This window comes from Doryrhamphus excisus, linkage group LG5 (assembly GCF_037039965.1).
Source record: "Doryrhamphus excisus strain RoL-2023G ecotype Guam linkage group LG5, RoL_Dexc_Guam_v1.1, whole genome shotgun sequence".
Classification (NCBI taxonomy): domain Eukaryota; kingdom Metazoa; phylum Chordata; class Actinopteri; order Syngnathiformes; family Syngnathidae; genus Doryrhamphus; species Doryrhamphus excisus.
Window position 1 is genome coordinate 11,869,401 of NC_136361.1, and position 24,275 is coordinate 11,893,675.

Consider the following 24,275-nt stretch of genomic DNA (forward strand, 5'->3'; position numbering starts at 1 on the left):
CCATGGTCCTTATATTTTTAAAGTGGATACTGAGCAGTTCGCTGGAAATGAAGCATAGGTAAGGCGTGTCAGACCTGGGGTGTCACTTTGATATTTTTTCAGTTTTATATCCCAACATCAGCTGGGATAGGCTCCAGCATACCTCCATGTTAATGAGCTAATGAGGATTAAGCAGCACAGAAAATGAATTAATTTATATTTTTCTCATCCGTGTGTTGACCGGGTGGTTACCATGTTGGCCACACAAGGAAATCTGAGTTTGAATCTCTGTGTGGAGTTTGCATGTTCTCCCTGTGCATGCGTGGACTTTTCTCCACGTACTCCGATTTCTTCCCACATTCCAAAAACATGCTAGGTTAATTGGCGACTCCAAATTGTCCATAGGTATGAATGTGAGTGTGAATAGTTGTTTGTCTATATGTGCCCTGTGATTGGCTGGCCACCAGTCCAGGGTGTACCCCGCCTCTCGCCCGAAGTCAGCTGGGATAGGCTCCAGCATACGCCTGTGACCCTAATGAGGATAAGCGGCATAGAAAATGGATGGATGGATAGTTTTTTTTCTCATAATATTACATTATATATATAATATTATTGTATAATTATATAATATAATATCTATTCTTGCTAAACTTTTTTCTTGTTAGAATATTACTTTTTTTCTTGTAATATTTTGACTCTATCCTTGTAAAATTACAAGGATTAGTTTAATTAGTTTTTGTCCATTTCTGATGTTTTTTTTGTAAATCTTCAAGCAATTTTAACTTCCGTCATGTACATTTTTTCCTCATGATCATGGTTTTATTCCCTTAATATTTTGACTTTATTCTGGTAACATGAGAACATTTTCCACAAGCTAGTTTTCAGTCATTTGTGATTTGTCATGAATCATTGTTCAGTTTGTTTCTTAAGTTATAACTTACTTTTAATTTTATAACTAAACATTTTTCTTGTAAAGTTAAAACTTTTTCTCAGTCAATTACAGCTTTTTTGTCTCAATAATTTGACTTTAATCTTGTACAATTACTGCAGATTTAAATTTTTTGCTGTTTTTTTTTTCTTTATGAATTACATTTTTAGAATGTGCCTTGGGCCAATAAAAAAAACAAACAAACTGTGCCCTCAGTCGCACTTTGAACATACATTTGATTAGCGCTTGGTTGCAGATATGAGCTATAGACATATGTGTTGTATGAAAGTTGCAGGGACAGACAGTCTGCAATGCAAGCAATGCAGCTATGGTATAGTTTGGGCATAATCATATGAAACCAACCCTGGCAGCGACATTGCCTATAAATCGAAACTTGATTTAAATCAAGAAATAGTATAGAGAGAGCTTGCAAGCAAGCGGAATGACGACAGGAAAAATCATCTGCCTTTTAATTGGCGCTCTTAGTCTCAAGTCAACAACATCAATAGAATATCTCCAGGCTGATATCATTTAGCCGTGTGATTTAAAGCCCGATGACATCTATCATGGAGACCTACATGAGGCAATTCTTACCAAGCCACCAACAAGCGCTAACACACACATATACATGTGCACGCGCACACATGCACTCAAGCTCTTGGCCATCTGCCATCCTGTATGGCGCGATGCAGCATGAATATGCTCACATAAATCACGCATGGTGGCAATTGAGCCCAAGACAGAGGCAGGTTTTTATAGGCCTCGTAAACACACATGCGGCGGTATGTCTACCTCATTCAGCATACCCGGCCCGTGCACGCCTCGGCCTTAACATTTATCTCCACATGTCAACTAGCGGCGGGCCAGGGCCTTTCACCAAGGCCTCACCTTCAACTTCCGGTGGAACCTTTGGATAATAATAATAATAATAATAGAGCTGCATCACACATTTAAACAGTTTTTCTCTTATATATTAGCGGTGTTGCAAACGTGAGAATTTTTGCTCACATTTTGCCTCTGTTTTCATACAACAAGTCCGTTTGTCCTGTACTGTACCATTCCGCGACTGCCCCAAACCAAGCACCCTAAGCGTTACCGACTCACCATACATACTTTTTTTATATTGAGCAACTGCTAAATAACCTCACATGGGGCCAGTGACAGCAGTTTGATACAGAAGGTAGAAACATGATTTCACAATTCTATCATGCCAGGATAGTTCTAGCCATTCCCCATTTATAATTATAAAAATGTATTTTTTGCAGAGGTAGGACAAAGTGTTTTGCGAGTAAAGCTGTGCAAGTCCAAGTCAAGACAAGACAGATCGCGCCATGTCTGAAGTCACAAGCCAATTTTTGAGTCCTTACAAGTCATAAGCGCTATTCAGTCATTAAAAGGGACCTATTTTGCTTTTTACACTTTTCTGACCTATAAATGTTGTTACAATGTTGTATTCTCATCTTCAACGATGCCGACGCATCCGATGATGAGCTTTGTGAATTTGGAAGTGAACCCCTGAAAGAAGTTAAGAATGGCTCTGCACACCGAGTTCTACTGATGTCAATACCACCCAGACTTTCTCAAAAAAGCGGACCTACTTATCCAGAAGTCCTCGGGCGCACCTAGAGTGTGACCAATCACAGCAGAGTGGCATAAGTTAAACAAACCGTTTGGGTGGGAAGCAGGAAATCCATGGAAACGCGGCAGAAAGAGGTGCAGAATCTGGAAAATCGATAAAGCTTTCTGCTGGTTATTGTGTGTGGCTCCTCTATGGGAGTCCACAACTCAATACAAAGCACCAAAAATGACCATACAGCAACAGATCTCCTTTAAAACTGCAACTCGTGTCCATACCTCTGATATTGTCGTTCATATTTTTGGGTGTCTGCAACATTGGATTTACATTATTTCTTAGCAATTTTCGAATTTCTGTGAACCTTTTGGTATAAATGCATGCGCTTCCATTGCAGTATATGACATATTAGGTGTACATTATGCTTGAAAACATAGAGTGCAGCTAGGAAAAGTTGAAATACATGAGATACTGCCGTCACATTCCTAAAACACTGTCAGTGCAGTTTTCACTGCATTTACGGGGAGGACGAAGGTAAATATCCATGGACACGTCCTAAGAACTCAAACCGACGCTGTTCTGCTGTGATTCGTAAGCGATGATTCATATGCTAATGGATCCTTGCTTTTTATTAGGATACTTGTTGCCTCATCAAAGGATTCTTGTCAAGAAGCAACAAGCATGTGAATGAAGATGATTTGATTTTGTTTTTAATTACCGCCTCGACGTGAGAATAAAATCACAGAGTACGACATATCAAAGTGCTTTTGAATTGCTGTGTGCGTGTGTGTGTTTGAAATAAAATTGTTCTGTATTGTGTGTTGACTGTGCAGCCGCGGAGAGAAGACTGCAACAGCGTGCGGCCCGAAGACTGGAACCCGCGCATCCCCGTGGGCATTTCCCCTGTGAGCAAACACCCCCATCTCTACCCCGAAATCTCTTACACGGTACCACCCATTGGAAAACACACACACACATGGCCACGTTGATCATTTTATGTATTTTAAAATGTTGTAAAAAAAGTTATAAAATATATTTATTATTTTAAATTTAACTTTATAATATTATTACTAGTGGCACGGTGGATTGGTTAGCGCGCAGACCTCACAGCTAGGAGACCAGGGTTCAATTCCACCCTCGGCCATCTCTGTGTGGAGTTTGCATGTTCTCCCCGTGCATGCGTGGGTTTTCTCCGTGTACTCCAGTTTCCTCCCACATTCCAAAAACATGCTAGGTTAATTGGTGACTCCAAATTGTCCATAGGTGAATGAATGAATGTGAGTGTGAATGGTTGTTTGTCTATATGTGCCCTGTGATTGGCTGGCGACCAGTCCAGGGTGTACCCCGCCTCTCGCCCAAAGACAGTTGGGATAGGCTCCAGCACCCCCGCGACGCTCGTGAGGAAAAAGCGGTAGAAAATGAATGAATGAATATTATTACTAATTGTTATTAGATATTTAATACTATTAATATTATTTTATATTTTATTCTATTAGACCAACCTTTATGTTATCGTCAGTGTGTCAATATCCTGTTTTGCCAAAAACACACAAAAAAGGTCTGCTTTCATGGATGACTAAAAAAACATTTATTTTTTATTATTTTTAGTATCACAATTTCACAGACTTAATTTGCACAAACTGCACTAAGTTCAAACGCGACTTAGAAGTTGTTGTGTGGTGATGTTGGAGCAGGTGAAGCCATCTCCCCTGCCCAGCGAGTGGAACGGCAAGACGGAGAGCTGCATCCTCAACATCAACTCCAACATCTACGACGAGATCCAACAGGAGATGAAGAGAGCCAAAGTTTCCCAGGCACTCTTCGCCAAGGTGGCCGCCTCCAAGAGCCAGGTAGACAGACACACACACACACACAAAACGACCACATGGGAGTCTGTAATTGAAGGTTTGGAGGTAAAGCCGTCCACGTAGACATCCCTCCCACCGTGTGTGTGTTAAGACGTTCAGCCGCACCCCCCAGTTTAACTGTCAAACAAAGCCATTTAAAGACGCAGCAATAATGAGCTATTATTAAAGGTTTTCTGGAGGCAGACTCAGGAAGATTTCCACAATTGCACTTGATGAAAAAGATGGGGGGGGGGGGGGTGGAATAGATCACCGGGGGCGGGAATCATCCCAAAATATCTGCAAAGACTTTATTTTTTTCCTGCTGATTAGCACGATTACACAGATAGCTTTGTTTAACCAAATTGCAGTTTGATGCACAAACCACTGTTTTTTTGTACAAGAGTTCAAAGACTCTAAGGTTGGAGACTGGAGAAAAGGAAAAAAAAGGCCGGGGTGTGCGAGCGCGGGTGTACGAGGCATTTTTGTGTGGGAACGTGGTTGTGTCTGGCCGCCGATTCCCGCCTGCTTCATTGATGGCAGGCGGCTGTGAATGTGAATTGAGGAGCAGATAAGAAGTGTGCTAATTATGCCTGCAAAAGGGGGCCTGGGAGAGCACTTATCGCTGCCTCCATCTCGTAATGGGCGCTCCCCGGGCAGCTGGTACACCCCCCAACCCTCCCACCAATCCACCAACCCAGCCGGCATTGTTACATCCACGCCAAACGCCGCTCTTCCTGCTCCCTGTCAGGACCTCACAACCCCGAGTTAAACTCCGGATCAAGGAAGAGGCTCCAAACCGGGATGTCCGATAATTACCATAGAAATTTTATATTGGATTTTATTGGTATTGGGTTTTCTTCTGATAATGATATTGACGTCCGGCTTGCTTGTGAAGCCCTTTGGGACTCTTTTGTGATAAAGGGCTATATACTATAAATAGACTTGACTTGACTTGAGGTGTGAGACTATTGGACTGGGACTATTTCCAAGTTTCACTTTCAGCTTATAAATATTTCATTTTCAATGAGCAATCTTTGCACGTAATGGGAGTCCTAAATATTAGCTATGAAACAGGTACCGCATAGTACAGTAGTACCTTAGTTTTTGTTATTTAAAAAAGAAAAAATAATTCTAAAAGGTCAGACAAAAACAAAACAGGTGAAAAACAAGTCTTTTTTTCCTCATAGGAAATCATGTATATACAATTGATGTGTAGAGTGTGTAAATCCGTATTAATATATAGTCAAAGGGTTTTAAACGTACCTTTTGCTGATGATACGGACATAAATCACGGAATCTACGAACGTTTTGTTTACCGCAAGGGTAAACACATCTTCCATTACGCATTGGCTATTGAAAAAATTGTTGTTTCCTGTGGAAGTGAGCACTGACTTAAAAGATCATGTACATGATGTTGCACATCTCATCTCACTACAGTCGTACCTCAATATGTATTACTGATATGTTCCAAAAGGTCTGATAACCAAAACATACGAAAACTAAGGCTTTTTTCTCCTAAAGGAAATCATGTAAATTCAATGAACCTGTATGTAAATCCGTATTAATATTCAAAGGATTTCAAACATACCTTTTGCTGATGATTCGGACATGAATCACGGAATGTACAAGCGTTTTTTTAACGCAGTCGTAGACATGGCTTCCAACATGCCAGGCTATTGAAGAAAATATATATTTAGATGTCGTTTCCCACGTAAGTGAGCACTGATTTTAAAGCTAATGTACATCTAAGGTCTCACTACAGCAGTACCTGGATTTGCATTATTAATTCATTCAAAAGGGCAGACGAAAACCAAAAGGTATGAAAAACAAGGCTTTTTCTTCCTGTAGGAAATCATATGAATCAAATTAATCTGTATGCAAATTCACATGAATATATATTCAAAAGATTTTGAACGCACCTTTTGCCGATGATGCAGACATACACAAACACAGGCTATTGAAAAATCAAAACATTGAAAACTGAACCATATGAAACCCAAGGAGGTTTCTCCCGTAGGAAGTCCAATTAATCTGCTCCAGACACCCAAAAATACTACATTTTGTAGAGAACAATTATATTTTACATGCAAAAATAATCAATGAGAAATAGACGGAATTTGCAGATGCATACTTGTACCAGGTGGACCTCAATAGTTGTTTCTCATCTTTATCACGCAAAACTTTCTTTGGCCCCATGGTGGGTTATTTAGCAGTCACACTAATGGAGTAAAAAATGTACAGACGGTGTGCGAGCGGTGCATAGAGGTGCTTTGTTTGGCCGCTTGATTTCACTGATTGATACAGCATGGGCAAGCTTGGCATGTCCAATATTGTTTGGACACAGTGGCAAATCGGTGGTGAAAGTTTTAGACGGAAAACGCATCATATGAAAACTGAGGTTTGACTGTGTACTCTACAGTAGTATAGTATGGCGCTTGTACAATAAATATGCTAAACATTCCCCTTTTAATTCTGTCTTTATTGACAGTAAAATGTACTGTAGCTGTGGACAGACATTTGTTCTTTTATCCACTTTCACTACCAAGAACTCTCAGTGTCTGTGGAAATGTGAGGATCACTCCTTAAGCTTGACGATTTGTCCAGTGTCTGTTTAGGGTTTAATGGCAGCTGCATTCTTGGTATTTGCTTGTCTTCAAAAACAGCTTGACACATTTTAATAACGGCATATTGAGAGGAATCCCACTGGCTCAGTGTTCTAATAGTACTCCAATCTGACTTTATTTGTGAAGCACTTTCAAACAACCACAGTTGACCAAAGCGCTGTATAATAATGATACAATCAGTCCAAACACATGTTAGGTTCATTGGCAACTCCAAATTGTCCATAGGTATGAATGTGAGTGTGAATGGTTGTTTGTCTATATGTGCCCTGTGATTGGCTGGCGACCAGTCCAGGGTGTACCCCGCCTCCTGCTCGAATTCAGCTGGGATAGGCTCCAGCACGCCCGCGACCCTCATGAGGATAAGCAGAAATAGAGGATGAGACGCCTTCTTTAAGGGGTGTGAGAGTACATACTAGAGTCTGATGGAGCTCGAGCAGGACCAGGGCTCTACATTAAAAACCAAAATGACTTGCCCATAGGGAATCCTTAAGGTGAGAACTACTTGCCCGAACTTGCCCCATGTAAAATGAAAAGACTGCCATAATGATATCATGTCATTTTTTGTGGCATCACATGAATCTCAAATAAATAAAATAATAAAATAAATAATACCTTACACATCGTAGTCGTAGTAAGCAGTGATATTTATAAGTTGTGCACCACAATGAAACATTATTGAATAGACACATTTGTGTACTAGTAAAGTGTTTTTACTCCAGAAAAAAAATGCTCAATGGTCAAAACAATAATTTGTGAAGCAAAGGTGAGAAAAATCCACAGAGAAATGGAAGCGCTAGATTTTGTAGGTTGTGCAAAATCAGCACTTGGTATTGGATCTAATGGGTGGTGTTTCATTGTGACCACTTCAAATTGTCACAGCAATGTGATTCACTCACCTGTGCCATCATTTGATTTGCTGCCGCTAATAAAATACTTGTTTTGGAGGCACTGGTTCATCACTTTTTGCTGTTTCCTTCAGAATTAGACGATGTTGGCAGCGACGCCATGATGGATGTTTTCGTAGTCAAACGATCGCTGATTGGTTGATCGCGAACAACGGGTGTGGGTAAAACGCGGACTGTGGATTACAGACCGCGGTCTAAATAAACGATTCTGATTGGTCCATTTCAAGATTTGCAAGGATTGCTTTGCAAATTACCACCGGACTTACGCAGTCCGTGTTTTACCAACACCCAACAAGAACCGCTTTAAAAAAAAACTCTTGGCAGTATGGCATGCCAAAGTGCACTTGCCCGACGGGAATATCACTGATTAGATTTACTTGCCCCAATTTTGTTTTAACTTGCCCCGGGCCATCGGTACATCGTTATTGTCGAGCCCTGAGGACTTCCAGGTAGCACACAGCAGGGCTCCAAATGAGAGATAAGTTGGGTGAGAGAGTCTGGTCATAGACTATTAGACTTGTGACTTTGCACATACGGGCATGTGTTGTCCAGTGTTGGCTACTTAAGCTGTCTGTTGATCACATTGTGAGCCTTGAAAACTCACTATACTCGGATTAGCGTTTGTTCTTCCAATGCTGTATTAAATTAAAGCTTTTTAATGTACTACCTCTGCAAGATATTGTTCATGGCATGTTTTGCAGGGTAGAAAATCCACATCACTGTCACAAACGGCATGTAAATTCCACATGGTACGGGGTTTGGCACGCCTGTGCAGTGTGAAGGAAAGTGGGAGGGGGATGGTACAGATTGCTACTGGCTGTACAATGGCCCCAGCCAGAGGTGATCGGCTTTTGTGATTGGCATTTATCGGCATATGCCTATCACATGCTTTTTCAGAAATCCACTGATCGATTAAAGCATCCCTCAAACAACTGATCCGTGCCGTGCCACCTTATAGTTGATGTACCAAAGGGGATGGAGCTAGACACAGTGTGTTCAGTGGACACTGTGTTGTACTGGTGCCTTATGGCTGCAATGACTCACACGAAAAAAGTACCCCATACCTAAACCTCAGAACCCAGTAAGGTGTCATTGGAATGTGAAGACTGGTCTTCAGTGCAGTTACTGATCAGCATGTGAGGCAGTTGAAGCGCGGTTGAAATGCCACATTGAATACATGAGGTGGGGGTGGAAGGTGCAGTTAAAGGCTGGCAGAGGCCTGCTATGGTTACGAGCCCTGAGAGGGATCAGCATGGCAGAATTCCAGAGCCCCCCCGCCCCTTCCGAAACACACTAACAATCAGAGGGGCCTACACATCAACATATATTTGATATACACACACACCTTGCATCAGTAAACTAGTGTTAACTGCTATTCTAGGGAGGGAGCTCTATGCTGCTTCTCTCTAGATAACACATCCACACTCTACACTAGAGTCAGAACCACACAGATCCATGTCAGCCATGTCTAAGCCACTAGAACTGAACCACAGAACCACAAATGTCAGGACAATGCCAAGCTCATTGGCGAGAACCTACCCCTATCCCCCCAGCACCATTATTTACCCAGACCCTGCCTGGGCATCCTGCCAGTCCAGCCCATCCTCCATCCTCATCATACACCACATACACATTTCCAAGATGTCACTGTTATATGGAATATGGTATGGACACACAATAACAACAATATATAATCATATGACTAATAGATACATAACAAGGAGAAATATTGTAAATAAGTCATCCTGCAAAACTGAATATAATTACCAGACATGAACACAAAAAAAGAGGAGGGTATCTACACTTTTGGTCCCGCCACTATTGGTAACCCAAGGACAAGTATTTCGATCCCCCACATTTTTCAAGACTATCCGGTCCACCAGATATCATACACATACTGTAATGTAAAGCTTGACCAGATAAATGCTTATGTTTGACCCTTGTAATATAATTCAGAACCCCGATCGAGTATATAACATATGTTGTTAATCTAAGAATTGTGTTTATTATGTTTTGTCGCACAGCTGGGCTGCTGATGATCATAGCAGTATGTAGCAGTATGCAGGATTAAAACATAAAAATATTGCAGCGTCTTGTCCTGCTTCATTACTCAAGGTTTGTTTTTAAATCACAACAGTCGTCCATAACCTGCTTCAACAACTCTGTGTTGTCTGCATGCACGCTTCACTTCCTGGTTGTCCACTGATCATGAGTCACTCGCTCACACAGACAATCATGTGTCAATTAGCTCCAGAATGTAGGAAAACATAATGTAGTGACCGAAAGGCCAAGATTGTGGGTACAATTGGCCGTAATATGTTTCTTCTGTAGGGTGGCTGGGCTCTCCCTTAGAGAAATGGTGAGAAACGCAAAGTAGAACCGTTGCCCAGCTGAGGTGGCTCGGTTCTACTGGTCAGGATGCCTCCCAGACGCATCCGTGGGGAGGTGTTGACAACACATCCGACCGGTAAGAGGCCTCGGGGATGACCCATGACACTTTGGAGAGACTATGTCTCTCAACTGTGTCTAGGAACACCTCTGGATTCGCCGGGAGGGGCGGGACAAAGCAGAAGAGGAGAGGGATGTCGAGGCTTCCCTGCCTGGACTGCTGCCCTGCGACCTGACCCGGATAAGTGGCAGATGATGGATGAACAACGCTATAAAGTGACTCATAACCACTCACTTTTCTGCTGCTGCTTGGTGGTGGTCGCTAGTTCAAATCCCAACATGACACAGCTTAGCTTCTCTTATTCCGCTTATGACCCTCCCCCCCTCTCCTCCTGTGTTTCATTGTCATAAACTGGATAGGCTTGCTAGCTTGGCAGGCTAACCCAGAGATGAGCGATGGGAGGTTCAGGGGTGTGTGTGTGGGGGGAAGGGGGTGTTTCATTCCTTTGACACAACTTTTATGTTGAAACATCCCTGACACTTCCTAGGAGGAATTTCACAACAGATGGAATCAGAGTCCCTGCTGTCATAAAACAAGCACCCTGGGAACCCTGCACGCCGCTGGGCTCAAAGCCCTCCGACTCGTCAGTGACCAGTCGAGAATGCCCTAACACCCACCTCACCCCCGCCCCCCGGCAAGCCCTCCCTCCCTCACTCATTCTCCCTGGAAGAGGCTACGCTAATTAGCCAGCCTCTAATGAGACAGAATGGCACTGATCTCGTCCGCCACTGTGCCACCAAGGGAGGGGAGGAGGTATGGGATGGAGGGGTGGGGGGGGGTGCTCTAGTGCAGTGGTACGTGGGGGTGGGTGGGGAGGAGGGGGGGTTGTATGCCATCTGTCACCCTGCACTCGCCTGGCACGGCAGTCCCATGAGTGGAAGGGTGCGGGCGGGGTGGGGGTAGGGGGCGTCCATTGGTCTGTGGAGGTGGGGGGAGTGGCCGAGCTATGGGGAGTTGGGGGGGGGGGTAAGATAACTGGAACAGTTTCCATCTTGTTTTGAAAAGCACTAATTGCTTGGAATCACTTTAGTGGAGCGACGTGTGTGTGTGATCTTGTCTTGCTATGCTTGTGGGAAAAGGTAAAGGTTGTGTTTTTCTGTGTGGACACATCCCTTCAACAAGAGTGTGTGAGTGTGTTCTACTGAACACGGCCATGATTAGAAAGATATTATTAGAATATTATTCCAAAATATTAGGCACATACCATCTAGTGTGTCACAGCCCCGAGGGGTTAGAAAAAAAGGCATCAGCTGTTTATTAATTCATTTATTTATTTATCTTCTGCCTGCCTATTAGGTTGCCATGGAAACCAAATGGTATTTTAATTGAAGTGCAGAGGCAGCTGTCTGATTCATTCATTTATTCAGTGTATTATCCGGCAAAGTTCCTTGCTTCCCTCAGAAATGAGGCTGTCTTTAAATGGTTTAATGGACAGTGGAATTCCCAGAAGCGTGTTTTTTTTTTTCGTTCCTCGTCCTTCTCCTCACTGAGCATGCTCAGATCACTTTGTCTCATCTCACTTCCACACAACACCTCTCACCCCATCTGTCCCCTCTTGCACGTCACTCCTCCTCCTCCTCCTCCTCCCTGTGACTCTGTGATGCTCTACGACGCCGGCTGAGTGGACCACAAGCTTGTTCTGGTCCTTTCACCTCTTTCGGTCTCCTCCAAATGTTCGCAAGCCTCTCCTCCCGACAGACCACACAGGGCTTGTTCTGAAGCCCATTCTTGCTAATCTGATCAGGCAGGCAAATACGCCGGGAAAAGCGCTTTAATGATCCCCCTAATTACCTCAAGTCAATACCAACTGTATTATTAGACTCGGGGAAAATATTCCATTAGGGTGCCCCCCGTGGGAGCCCCCGCCCCATCGCCCCGCCCGCTCCGATGTCACGCACGGCGCGCCCCCCCTGCGCTTGTAATTAATTTTATTTACACATGCAGGAATGCACAAGGTCGCACCTGCAGCCCGGAGCCGCCTGACTCGGCCTGCCTAATCAGATCTGTCATAATTACCATCCTGCATGCTTGTGACACACGCCGGCAAATATTTCAATTTAACTACACTGTGTGTGTGTGTGTGTGCTTGGGGAGATATTAGGGCCGATAAAAGTGCTCATGATGGTGCTTGTGTCCACTTGGTTTTTTCCTCTGTTTTGTTTCAGTCCTTTTTCTCTCTTAATGCTCCATTATCATCATCCAGCCATTATTTTGGTCTACATCTAACAGTGTTTTCTCTGTAAACACAGTCAAGTGAGGAGGATCTTTATGTGGCTACTTGACTTACTTACAGTGACAGGTCTTATTCACTTACCGGTCTGGTATACCTCCAGCTTGGATTTCAAAATGATTGTTCCCATTGGAAATCATGGAAATAATCAATTCCAGGGTGGAACTGTTGCCATCTTTAAAGCGTCGTTATACTCGTAAGTGTAAAAAAAGTTAACCGCAGTAAAATGTAAAAACAATAAAACACATGTTTAAACAGAATATTTTAGCGCAATATTGTTAATCGTGCACAACCGTGCCTTTTTTACTCACGTTGTACTTTGTGCAATAACAATAACGGTATTCTATTCAATTCTATTATAACTTTGACAATGAGAACGTGTCCTTCCAAGGAGATGTGTTTGTGAATTGAAGACAAATACTGTATATGGTGTCGGAATTGCACTGCTATTAATGTGTTCAGGTCAGAATAAAGTTCTAAAAGAGTGTTAGACTCTGTGGGGACGCTACTGTGCCTCTGTGTGCCGTTATATCAGAGAAGGGTGGCTTGAAATGATGCGCATGCATTAATGACACAGTTTTTTAAAACGGAATTAATTAAATAAATTAGTTGCTGTCGTTAACACACTATTTTTGACAGCCCTAATAAAAATGGGATATATTGTAGTGTGGCTGGGAGTGCTATTGGCTTCCCAGCATGCCTTGCGGCACATGTTTTTTAAAAAGTATGCTTAAGTTACGCGTTTGGAATTAATATGGTAGTTGTCTCCGTTGTAGTAGTCGTGGTAGTTTTCCTAGGTGTGTTTACTTACCTGTTACATGTTGAGCTGTATTTTTTGTAGTTGGTGTTCTGTCTAGTGATACCCCATCCATTTGTTAGATTGTTTGCTTGTCCAAAATTGGCCACAAGTTTGGCAGTGGTTGAGTTTCTACTGAATGTTTTGCTCTAAAGTAACACAATGTTCTCACTGGGTACACAACACAACCGTCGTTCTCTAAAAATTAGCAGCAGTATTCTTTTTTTTATTTTTGTGGGTGAAAATGTGTTTGATCAGTGCTGGAAGCAAACTTGTCAGCCAATTACAAACACTTATTTAGCTGACAGTCAATTTGCTGTGTCTCTGCCGCCTTTCTAATTCAATAAGATCAGTCACAATTTATCATCTTAATTACGCTTTGATATTAGCAATTAAAGCCCGTATTTGGATTCAATCACGACCGCACCCTAATTGACGGAATCCGACTTCACGCCGGTGCTTTTCAGTTTGAAATGCAGCTGTTGTTGTTGTTGTTTTTCACCGCAGTTCATCTCTGCCGTGTTTACGCATTTATCCTCCATCTGCCTGAGCAGCACAAGCAAGCTACGCAAAAGATGATACAGAAAACTTTTTATGCTGCAACAGCAAATATCAACCATACCAGTAAGCCAAAACAACATTACGGTGCAATTTGAACTTTTCATACATGACTTTAAGACACTGAGATTGACTGACAAACTCCCGTAAATGATATATTCTACGAATACATAAAGAGAATTAATTACGGAAGAATGCGTAGTAACACTTCGCTACACTCAGGAAGGCGAACGTCACATTCATTCTTTTTAGTCAACTTTTTTCCCCTTCGTTATGTCTTCCAAGTGGGAAGCGGACTCTTCTTATGTCAGCATGTCAAAGAAAAGGAAAGTGAAAAATGAATGCTTGGTCACAGCCATTCATCATGAAGGATAAATATGGTCTCCTTGAACATGTGAAAGGATCTGCTCCTTTACTTTAGACCTATATCGCTGTCGAAGTGACAGAACTGTATGTCAACCAAGGAGCTCCAGTAATGGAGGATTCATCAACATTTATTTTGAAAGCCAAGCAACATATGCAATTAAATGTTGATTTTATGAAAAGACAATAAGGACGCAACAATATGGTGAAAAGCTTCCAACCCGTTAGCTTCCCTGACTGAAATAAAAGACCAGAATGAGAGATCCAAGATAACGACACAGCTGGGTTGAACATAAGGGTGCGAAAAGAGCTGATTGGCTGATACAGAAGGACAAGGGAAGAAGCTGGGGAGATATTAGAAATTTACTGTATATTGATATAATAAAGATGAAGGTATTAAAAATGGCTATTACAACTACTTTTACTAAAGTCATAATTCTGTATCACCTACACATTTTAGCAACTTTTCAAAGAATCTGAAAAATGTCCATATCCACATGAACACGGATATTTAAAGAAAAAAAAATCTACAACCACCAGTAAAAAACATCTGTCCACATGAAAACACACTGACCAGCTAGAATATGTTTTTTCTTCAATCAGGAGTCTGACAAAACAACCACAGCTGGCATGGCCATGCATTAGAATAGAGACAGACATAGACTTTCTTTATTGTCATTGCACAATAACACAGCAGTGAAATTGCCAACGAAATGTCGTTGCCTGGCTCCCGTGTAATAATAAATAATAATATGGACAATAAATAGATGACATCAAATATGAACAATGCCACTGTTCATAACTATACACTCAAATCTGTACATTTGTTCCTATTTTTGAGTCTGTAGCAGACTCGTTGGATTTATACGGCGAATTAAACATTTTAATAGATTAAGTTTTAAATTAATTAATTAGGATTAATCACCATGAGCAACTATGTCTGAAATATGCCCTTTTTTACTGTATTTAATAAACAAAGATAAATGACAGGGGCTGCGTGGTGATTGAGTGGTTAGTATGTTGGCCGTCGAATCTCTGCTTGGAGTTTGCATGTTCTCGTGTTCCTGTGTGTGTATGGCTTTTCTCCGGGTACTCCGGTTTTCCTCCCACATTCCAAAAACATGCATGTTGGGTTAATTTTTTGTCTATATGTGCCCTGGCTGGCGACCAGTCCAGGGTGTACCCCGCCTCTCGATTAAAGACAGCTGTAATAGGCCCCAGCATATCCGTGACCCTAGTGGGGATAAGCGGCATAGAAAATGGGTGCATGGATAAATGACAGGACAGCATTATCTATTTGTACAGTATGTACGTATACTATGAGTATGTCAAAGTAAAAGATAACAAGTCTAAAAAGCAAACACTCGTCTCTTTAAGAGTAGCAGGACATTTGAATTACACTTTCTCTGTGGTATTATGTGAAATGAGGGGTTGCGTTCAAAGACATCACATACTGTAGTTTTCGGTAAATGTACTTGTTTTCGGTGTATTTTCCAGCATACTTAAATGTTGCAATTTGTAGATTTGAATTGAAAGTAAGTTATGAGAATATCCACTTCATGTATTTTCTTCATCTTCCTGTTTATTCACACACATACATTAAACCGTAAAGCCAGTTTTGTGATACTTAGTGTCCCTGAATGCATCTTGTGTTCTTGTTATGAGAATGAACGTATTTGGAGATACATACACTATTTGGTGTCTGCGTCACTCTGTGTGACTGACGCTCCATGTGATTAAATCTGCCGTCATAACAGAGTGGCATGCTCTCACGAAAAACAATGTAACATAATTAATGGAAAAAATTATTTAGTGTCATTAACGCATTATTTTTGACAGCCCTGTTGGATTTATAATATTTCTTTCTTTTGGTACAGATTAATAATAGAGAGAGATGTACAATGTGTACAATGTACACACAAGATAAATGTTGTTTTTTATTCTACTATAAACTTTTCGTGTTGGAAGTTGCGTCCACCACTGCAATCAAATACACTCTGGTTGATGCCCGTATTATCAGTAAAAGGTGCATTTGAATTCAATTGAATACTTATTCCACAGTACACACCCATACAATGTGTCCTCTGCACCACAGAGAGAAGCTACTGGTATTAACGTGATTGTCTTAATAACATTTGTGTGTGCTGAAAAGGAATAAAAAGATGTGCTTAAAAAGAAGTGGAGCCACACAGATGTTTAATGTGCTCCATTTAAGATGAACTGGTCATTTGCCTTTGGTTATTCTTTATGCTCCATCTGCCTCTGTTTGGTTGCCTAAACCTCACCCCCCCACACACACACCCTGCACACACACTGACACACGTTATTGGTTGAGCGGCTGTGACGTAATTGCGCTACACTGAACCACCACGCCATTGTTTGTGGGGGCGAGTGCTGACATGTAGAGGTTGGGTTTCTGCACAGTCATGCCGCTCCTCCACAATGTGCATCAAGTCGACCATTGTGTCCTCGTAGGTCATGACCCCTCGTCCAGTTGACACGTAACGTTGAGACCTGCACACGTCCCCACAACGGACGGCTAACATCCACTTGTCAAATTTTATAGCAGCAGGACAACCTTGATATTTAAATATGTTAGACATACACTTTCAAATCATTCAGATGAGTCAGTTTTTAATCCCATTTCCTTATAAGAGATCATGATTCACGATTTAAATACACAGTTTCATCATCCTTTTTGCGCTTGTCCTCAGGGCCTGTTATTCCAAAAAATATGTTATAGTCTCGACATTTTGATGTTTTCACTTGAATTAGGGTATCAATCAGAGGGCATCTGCAAGAGGTTCCTCACTTTTTTCTTATACCGCTTATATTACTGTTGGGTTGCACCATTGGAATCCATCCATCCATTTTCTGTGTGACTTATCCTCAGCAGCTGGAGCCTATCCCAGCTGACTTCAGGCTGGTTGCCAGCCAATCGCAGGGCACATATACACAATCATTGACACACACATTAATGCCTATGGACAATTTACTGTGGGTATTAACATTTACATTATTGGAATGTGGGAGGAAACCGGAGTACCCGGGAAAACACATGCATGGGTAGAACATGCAAACCCCACACAGATGCCAAACGGAGAGTCAAACCCAGATCTTTCGGGTCTCCAGCTGTGTGGCCAACATGCTAACCACTAGGTCACCGTGCAGCCCGTCATTTAAATATGTAGAAAGTATATGTTGTTTTTCTTGAATATGTTGTGACTAGTGGTTAGCGCGCAGACCTCACAGCTAGGAGACCCGGGTTCAATTCCACCCTCGGCCATCTCTGTGTGGAGTTTGCATGTTCTCCCCGTGCATGCGTGGGTTTTCTCCGGGTACTCCGGTTTCCTCCAACATTCCAAAAACATGCTAGGTTAATTGGTGACTCCAAATTGTCCATAGGTATGAATGTGAGTGTGAATGGTTGTTTGTCTATATGTGCTCTGTGATTGGCTGGCGACCAGTCCAGGGTGTATCCCGCCTCTCGCCCGAAGACAGCTGGGATAGGCTCCAGCACCCCCCGTGACCCTTGTGAGGAAAAGCGGTAGAAAATTAATGAATGTTGTGATTAGCTTCCTTCTATAATTCACAAAGAATGACACATTGAGAAATTGTAGCAAACAATTGCCTACATTGGAGGATTTGATGATTTGCAGACTTACGAGCAATTGTGGTATTTTTGGCACATCAATTGTGCGCCTGTTGTAGTTCATTTAAGGCCACTATTCTGTTTCCTTTGGCCCCTCCCTTCGGCCAGCAGGACATTTGTGCTCTAACTTCTCGCTTCGCTGTTTGTATACCAAGACAAGAACTATAACCCTCCCCTCACTCCCCACAATCGGGCTGCAATTATTGCTTATTGTTGCGGGAGATTCGCATATGGCGCTGCACGGAGGACGTTTTTCCGAGGCTCCGTCGTCCTCAGCAGATGGGCGTCCAGTGTGGCGTAATCTATTTACAATGTGGTGCACGTTAGCTTGCATGTATGGACGCCGCTTGCTCGGGCAGGACAAACCGGTTCCGGCGTTCCGCGTTATCGGCTGCTTTTATCTGACTGAGCTTTAGTTGGACCGAGGCCAGTTCCATGGAGACACAAATGCTTTGTCATCTCGTTTGCTTTGTTTTTTTTTGTTCACACTGAGGATAAGTCGGGCCAGGCTTCTATTTATCTTTATCTGGGACTTCAACATGTGTGTAGCGCATGAAAGCTCAAGCAAACGGAACATATGTAAGGCCGGGGCAGGACTCTGTTGTTATTTTTAGGACTCGCTTAAGCAGGGGAGAGGGGGGGAAAAAGCAAAAGGCAAACTGATGGACATCTGTTGGCTTATTTCATTTATCCGGTGGCCGAGGTCAGTCTGATGGCCCTGATAACGAGAAAATGAGATTAGAAGGAAGGTGTTGGTGTGTGTGTGTGTGTGTGTGACTCATTGGCAGCTTGTGACTTGAGCTCTCACACACACATTTTCAATGCTACATGAACTGAACTATTGTGTATGGTTTCATCACTAAACATGCTTGCTATTTTTAAACAAGGGTTCGGGGACACACAAAGACCGGACGATGACTTTATTACCCCAATAACACCCTTTGACCACACAGCACAAGCGATGCGATTCCCCAGCTTCTTGATTGCGACACCCTCATTGGGGAGTGATTATTAATTAAGCGGCAGTGACCCAGAGGCGGAGGATTATGGTGCAATATTGTCGCAGGTGTGTGCCAACACTGCGGGATAATCCTGAGCCAGTCACTGCTTATTGCTTGGATGAACCTGTTTACAGCATCTGCGAGTTCCGAGAGGCACAAAATAAAGCATGTGGACGTCTATAGGAGGGGATTTACTCCACTAGGTCACCTGGAATTTTACAACTACAGTCAAATGCTCCAGTTTTTGTCCGAGTTGGTTCTGGTCGAACATGTTAGCGTCCAAATGGAGTGTCCAAACAAAGCAACCTACCCGTTGCTGATTTATCATCCGGGCACAGTGTGATTGCTATATACTAAATATATAAGAAAATTTGTAGTGCCAGGAATTTGATCTCACATCATCAATAGGTTCCATACATTCCTTATTTATAATTCTATTCCATCATTTTTTTGCATGTAAAACAAATTATTTTCTATAAAATGTATCTTTTTTATGTTTTTGTTTGTCTGGGATTTACATGTGAGTGTGATGTGAATGGTTGTTTGTCTATATGTGCCCTGTGATTGGCTGGCGATCAGTCCAGAGTGTACTCCGTCCCTCTGCCGAAGACGGCTGGGATAGGCTCCAGCACACCCGCGACCCTCGTTGGGATAAGTGGTAGAAAATGAATGAATGAATGAATGGGATTTACGTACATTATTTCCTATGCTATCAATAAATTGCCTCCGTTTTCTTACGTTTTGGTTTTCCTCTGACCTTCTGGAACAAATGGACCAAAACAGGGGTGCCAGTTTACAAAGCATGTGCAGAATGATCACACAAGTCCAATAGGACTGCAATCTATTTGTGGTGATGATGAATTGCATAATTGACCATAAGGCATGTACAGTCATCCTTCGCCACTTCTCACTCTGACTTTCACAGCTTCACAAGATCATGTTTTTTTCAAAATATTTGACTTTGACCTACTATTAATTTTAAGAAGGCTTGCATTTTTGGCCTAAATTAAGCATTTTTTTATTTTAAAAACAGGTAAATGTACTCACACATTCAAAGACAAAGGCCTGAGTATACATGTATCTAACGTGGCATCAAAATCCTCATCATCACTGAACAAGTTGCAGTATTTTCACAGGTTAGTGGTTTGGTCTAAAAACTGTTTGTGTGTAATTATTATATATAAGTACGTTAAGTATTATTACGATTTAAGCATATCGTAAGCATAGGAATATGTGTGTCAGCATTGCCTGGTCTCGTGAGAGAAACAAATTACTCCCTTTCTGAAAACAAGCCCAAAACAGGAAATTGTAAATTTAACAAAAATAGTCAATTAATAGTCAAAAGTCAATTAAAATCAGCATGTATTATGTATTATTGTGTACTTACTGTATGTACTTATTATTGTCTTTTTTCTCTTATTATGTGAACTATATTTGAGTGTAAATGTGACTATAGGGGTGTTATTTCATGTCTAGAGGGCTCTAATAATGTTACAAATTGTATTTAGAAGGTCATAAACTGATTTTCTATGGTCTAATTACAAAATATTCCATTTATAAATAAGGAATCCTACTTCACTTATCACTGTTGGGTCTGGAATTAATCCACCGCAATGACAACTGTGATTGTATTGGACCCCCTAACATGGGAGACAAATGGATAAAAATACAACAAATATGTTTAGAACTACAAATGATCTTTCTTCTGTTGCTTCTTTTTTGTTGTTTTTTTTTTTATACGTCACAAACAAGACGGAGTTGCCTGTTAGCTCTTTGAGATGGGAGAGGGGCCATGGCTGCAGTGTTGTTTTTGTCAGAGGTTCTGTGGGAAAGCCCACAAGTTTTACATGCGTACGTCATTGTTTTATTAATCATGTTACACTCCAACATGACGTGTGTTCCGACTAGAGTGGCATGTGAATGTCATGTTAAGAATTTATCCTACCTAAACCGGTTCCTGTCCGGAACGTGAAAAGACGCTGTTGTGTTGTTCCACACTCTGAACTACCTGTTGTGTTTATTAATAGAAAGCTCTTCATGATCCGAGTGTTCCAGGCTCAAGAGCTCTGGACTTTCGTGTTCTGGACGGCTTTTAAGTGCTTTTTAGAGGCCGGGGGCAGTAAAGTTCTAATCCGGTGGAGAGCGCTCGGTGCTTGTCGGCGGTGTTGGAGAGGCTCGACAAAATAACACGAGACAATAGAAGCTAAACAGCAACTCCACAACAATAACACGGAGTGTGTGTGTGTTTCATGTCAGAACTTTTCTGAGTTGAGCGAGCCAACGAGGCCTGCCCGGCCTGTGGAAGAAATGCAATTAAACAAACACAAATGCTCCTGTTCACGCTGCCGTGGAAAAACGCTGACTGTCCGCTGTTCGCAGTGCTGCATGGAAGAGAGCTCTGACTCGTGTTCCGGCTTTTCCCCCCCACAGCCTGGAGCGACACGGCAAGCTCGGAAGAGCTGCGAGTATTCTGAGCGGCGAGCTAATAAACGGCGTGTCCTTGATGTCATCAAATGGACTTCCTGGCATGGAAGGGGAGTTCCCGTCGTGTCGGCTTTGATTGGCTCTGCTACTTTGGGTTTAATCCTGCTGCTTTGCAGAGTGTTTGAGTTGGATTACGCCGTCGCCGGGTAGCGTTGGACAAGACCGGTGTGTGTGTGTTTGTGTGTGTGTGTGCGTGTGTGTCCTCCCTCACTGCCGAATCAGCTGAAACCACAGACGGCCCAACTGGAGCATTGTCCAAATCCCTCTGCATGCAAATTAAAAACGCAACAATAAATGTGGCAAAGGAACAAGGTGGGCACGCAGGCTTTATGCCCCCCCCCCTTCCTCCCACATCTCGGCTCCTCCAACCCCCCCCCCGCCCCCTCCCAATGGCTTGATGAGGCTTACAGGAGTAGCTGGAAAGGGCCGAGCAAACTGCTGAGTTATCTCTCGCATGCAGCGTGGCGACATGGCTCTGTTGCCACCGCGAGCACGCACGTGAGCGCGGGCGGCCCCGCCGTAATCCTGTGCAAATGAAAGGTGACGCGCATCGGCCCTCCAGATTGCGACGACGCTTGGTAATGCAACTATGAAGTTGGACACCATTTAGCGTTTTTAACTCATACGTGAAAGTTACATTTAAGAAGTGGTATTAAGGCCAGGCTCATGTCTTAGCCCCCCCGAGGGACAGAAATCTTTTAAGGCTCCCCCGATTTGAAATACTAGAGAAACTGATATCTATTCTTATCACATACTACAGTATTAATTGTCCCTGTACCCTAGAAAGCGCCCATGAATGATACGGGAAAAGGCCGAAATGATACTGTGTCAAAGCCCAGGGCAGTGATACTGATAAAATATATAGTTTAACCATGTCCAGTATCAGCCCCCGTAGCTGTCCACTCAGAGCGCGCTGCTCTGGTATCGTGCCCGTGAAGCAACCAATCAGAGAACAGCGCACGAGTGCTTAGTGCCTAGTGCTTCTCCAGTCACCAAAAAACCCAAACTTGATTAATGGAACTTTAATTGTCAGACATTGATAAGATAAGACTATTGATAAAATATTATTGTTGAAATATTTTTGCAATTGTTGTGTTTACACTGTTTAGATATAATACATGTAATAAACTGAAAATCAAAATGGTATTTTGATTAAATAGTACATGATAATAAGCTCATGATTAAATAGTATGTGATAATAAGATCATCACATGGTTTGTCTGGTATCAGGCCCAGTATCATGCCCCCGTGTGCCAGTATCAGCCCGAGACCGAAGGTCTGATACTGACACTTGGGGGCATGATACCTGGCCTGATACCAGACAAACCATGTGATAACCTATAAATATATCTGTACAGTATCAGCAAAATGCAACAAAATGGAGAGCATACAAGCGTATTCAAGAGTCATATTAGTACTATACAATAAGCAATATAGATTTGGACATGTTGGCAGGTCTGCACTACACCCCCGACAGTTCATTGCGACCCCCCCAGGGGAGTCCCGCCCCACTCTTTGAGAGGCACTGTGTCAGCTATTGTGCCTGCGCAGAAACTACATTGGTAAACCTCCACTCCCTGACACCTTAAAAGTCACGCTGGAGGACGATTTGACAAGTCAGGCTTTTAGCTTGATGGGTGAAGAATTAGAACAAGTGTAACGGGTACCAGCATGTGCAGAACATCACTCCCTGACAAGATGACAGCTGGGGTTTTTAGTTTCGATTCTAATTCTGCAGAGCAAGACACAATCCAAAACCTTGTATAAAGTCTTAAAGTCTCAGAGGAGTGGAATCTACTCTTGTTGTCCCAATACTTGATCAGGAACCACCTCTGTGGTCTTTCAGGGTTGGCTGTGCGAGCTGCTCCGCTGGAAGGAGGACCCGTCCCCGGAGAACCGGACGCTGTGGGAGAACCTCTCGATGATCCGCCGCTTCCTGAGCCTTTCCCAGGCCGAGCGGGACGCCATCTACGAGCAGGAGAGCAGCACTGGGCAGCAGCACCACGGCGAGCGGCCATCACACTTCTCACATGTCTCGGCCGACCATCTGCAGGTGAGACCCCGGATCCCGGTAGTCTTCATCTAACTGCGTGTTTGTTACACTGCTTGTACGACTGTGTCCTCAACTATTACAGTAGTTGAGGATGAAAGTGTTTTGCAAACATTCTGTCATGAAATGTCTCTTCTCCTAGCTTTCTGACTCATAGAAGATAAAAGCGCGCCCCGTTCTGCCGGGTCAACAGGGTCCGCTGGTCGCCCACTAGCTTCCTCCTCAAACGCACAATGAGAATATTTGAGCAGTAACGTGTCTTGTGTTTACACTAACGGTGGCGTCGTGAAGGCCGTCCGCTGCGTTCTCACGCTGCTACAAATCACAATGAAGGCTGATAACGGAATTTCAAATAGTTCCTTAAAGTCCTGCTGGCACACATTCCTGACAACACGGCTTCGCTGTGGACACAGAGGAACTACTTTTTCCCAGAATTAACACAGTTTGTTCTGTGGCTGGTCAAACTCTGGTTTGTTTGGATTTGGATTTTTCCCAAAGGAAATAATGACATAGATAGACCTGTGGACTACTATGTCCACAACAGTGGTCAACAACTGTCATACAAGTGTAAAAAGAAGCAAAGCAGGCTTGTTCTGCAGTACATTCATTCATTCATTCATTTTCTATCGCTTTTCCTCACGAGGGCCGTGGGAGGTCCTGGAGCCTATCGCACTATCCCAGCTGTCTTTGGGCGAGAGGCGGGGTACACCCTGGACTGTTGGCCAACCAATCACAGGGCACATATAGACAAACAACCATTCACACTCACATTCATACCTATGGACAATTTGGAGTCACCAATTAACCTAGCATGTTTTTGGAATGTGGGAGGAAAC

At 42.8% G+C, this 24,275-nt stretch overlaps 1 protein-coding gene across 9 annotated transcripts in view; it reads left to right on the plus strand.

The window, feature by feature from the left end:
* satb1b (SATB homeobox 1b) overlaps positions 1 to 24,275 on the plus strand; it is a 66,556-nt gene that overhangs the window by 39,483 nt on the left and 2,798 nt on the right. For 6 of the 9 annotated variants that reach the window (XM_078790708.1, XM_078790705.1, XM_078790707.1 and 3 more), the window contains 3 exons: positions 3,314 to 3,427; positions 4,172 to 4,330; positions 23,236 to 23,442. In XM_078790708.1, the coding sequence (XP_078646834.1) occupies positions 3,314 to 3,427; positions 4,172 to 4,330; positions 23,236 to 23,442 (480 nt within the window). The remainder of the gene's footprint in view (positions 1 to 3,313; positions 3,428 to 4,171; positions 4,331 to 23,235; positions 23,443 to 24,275) is intronic. The other 3 variants (XM_078790710.1, XM_058052913.2, XM_058052908.2) reach the window with 2 other exon arrangements.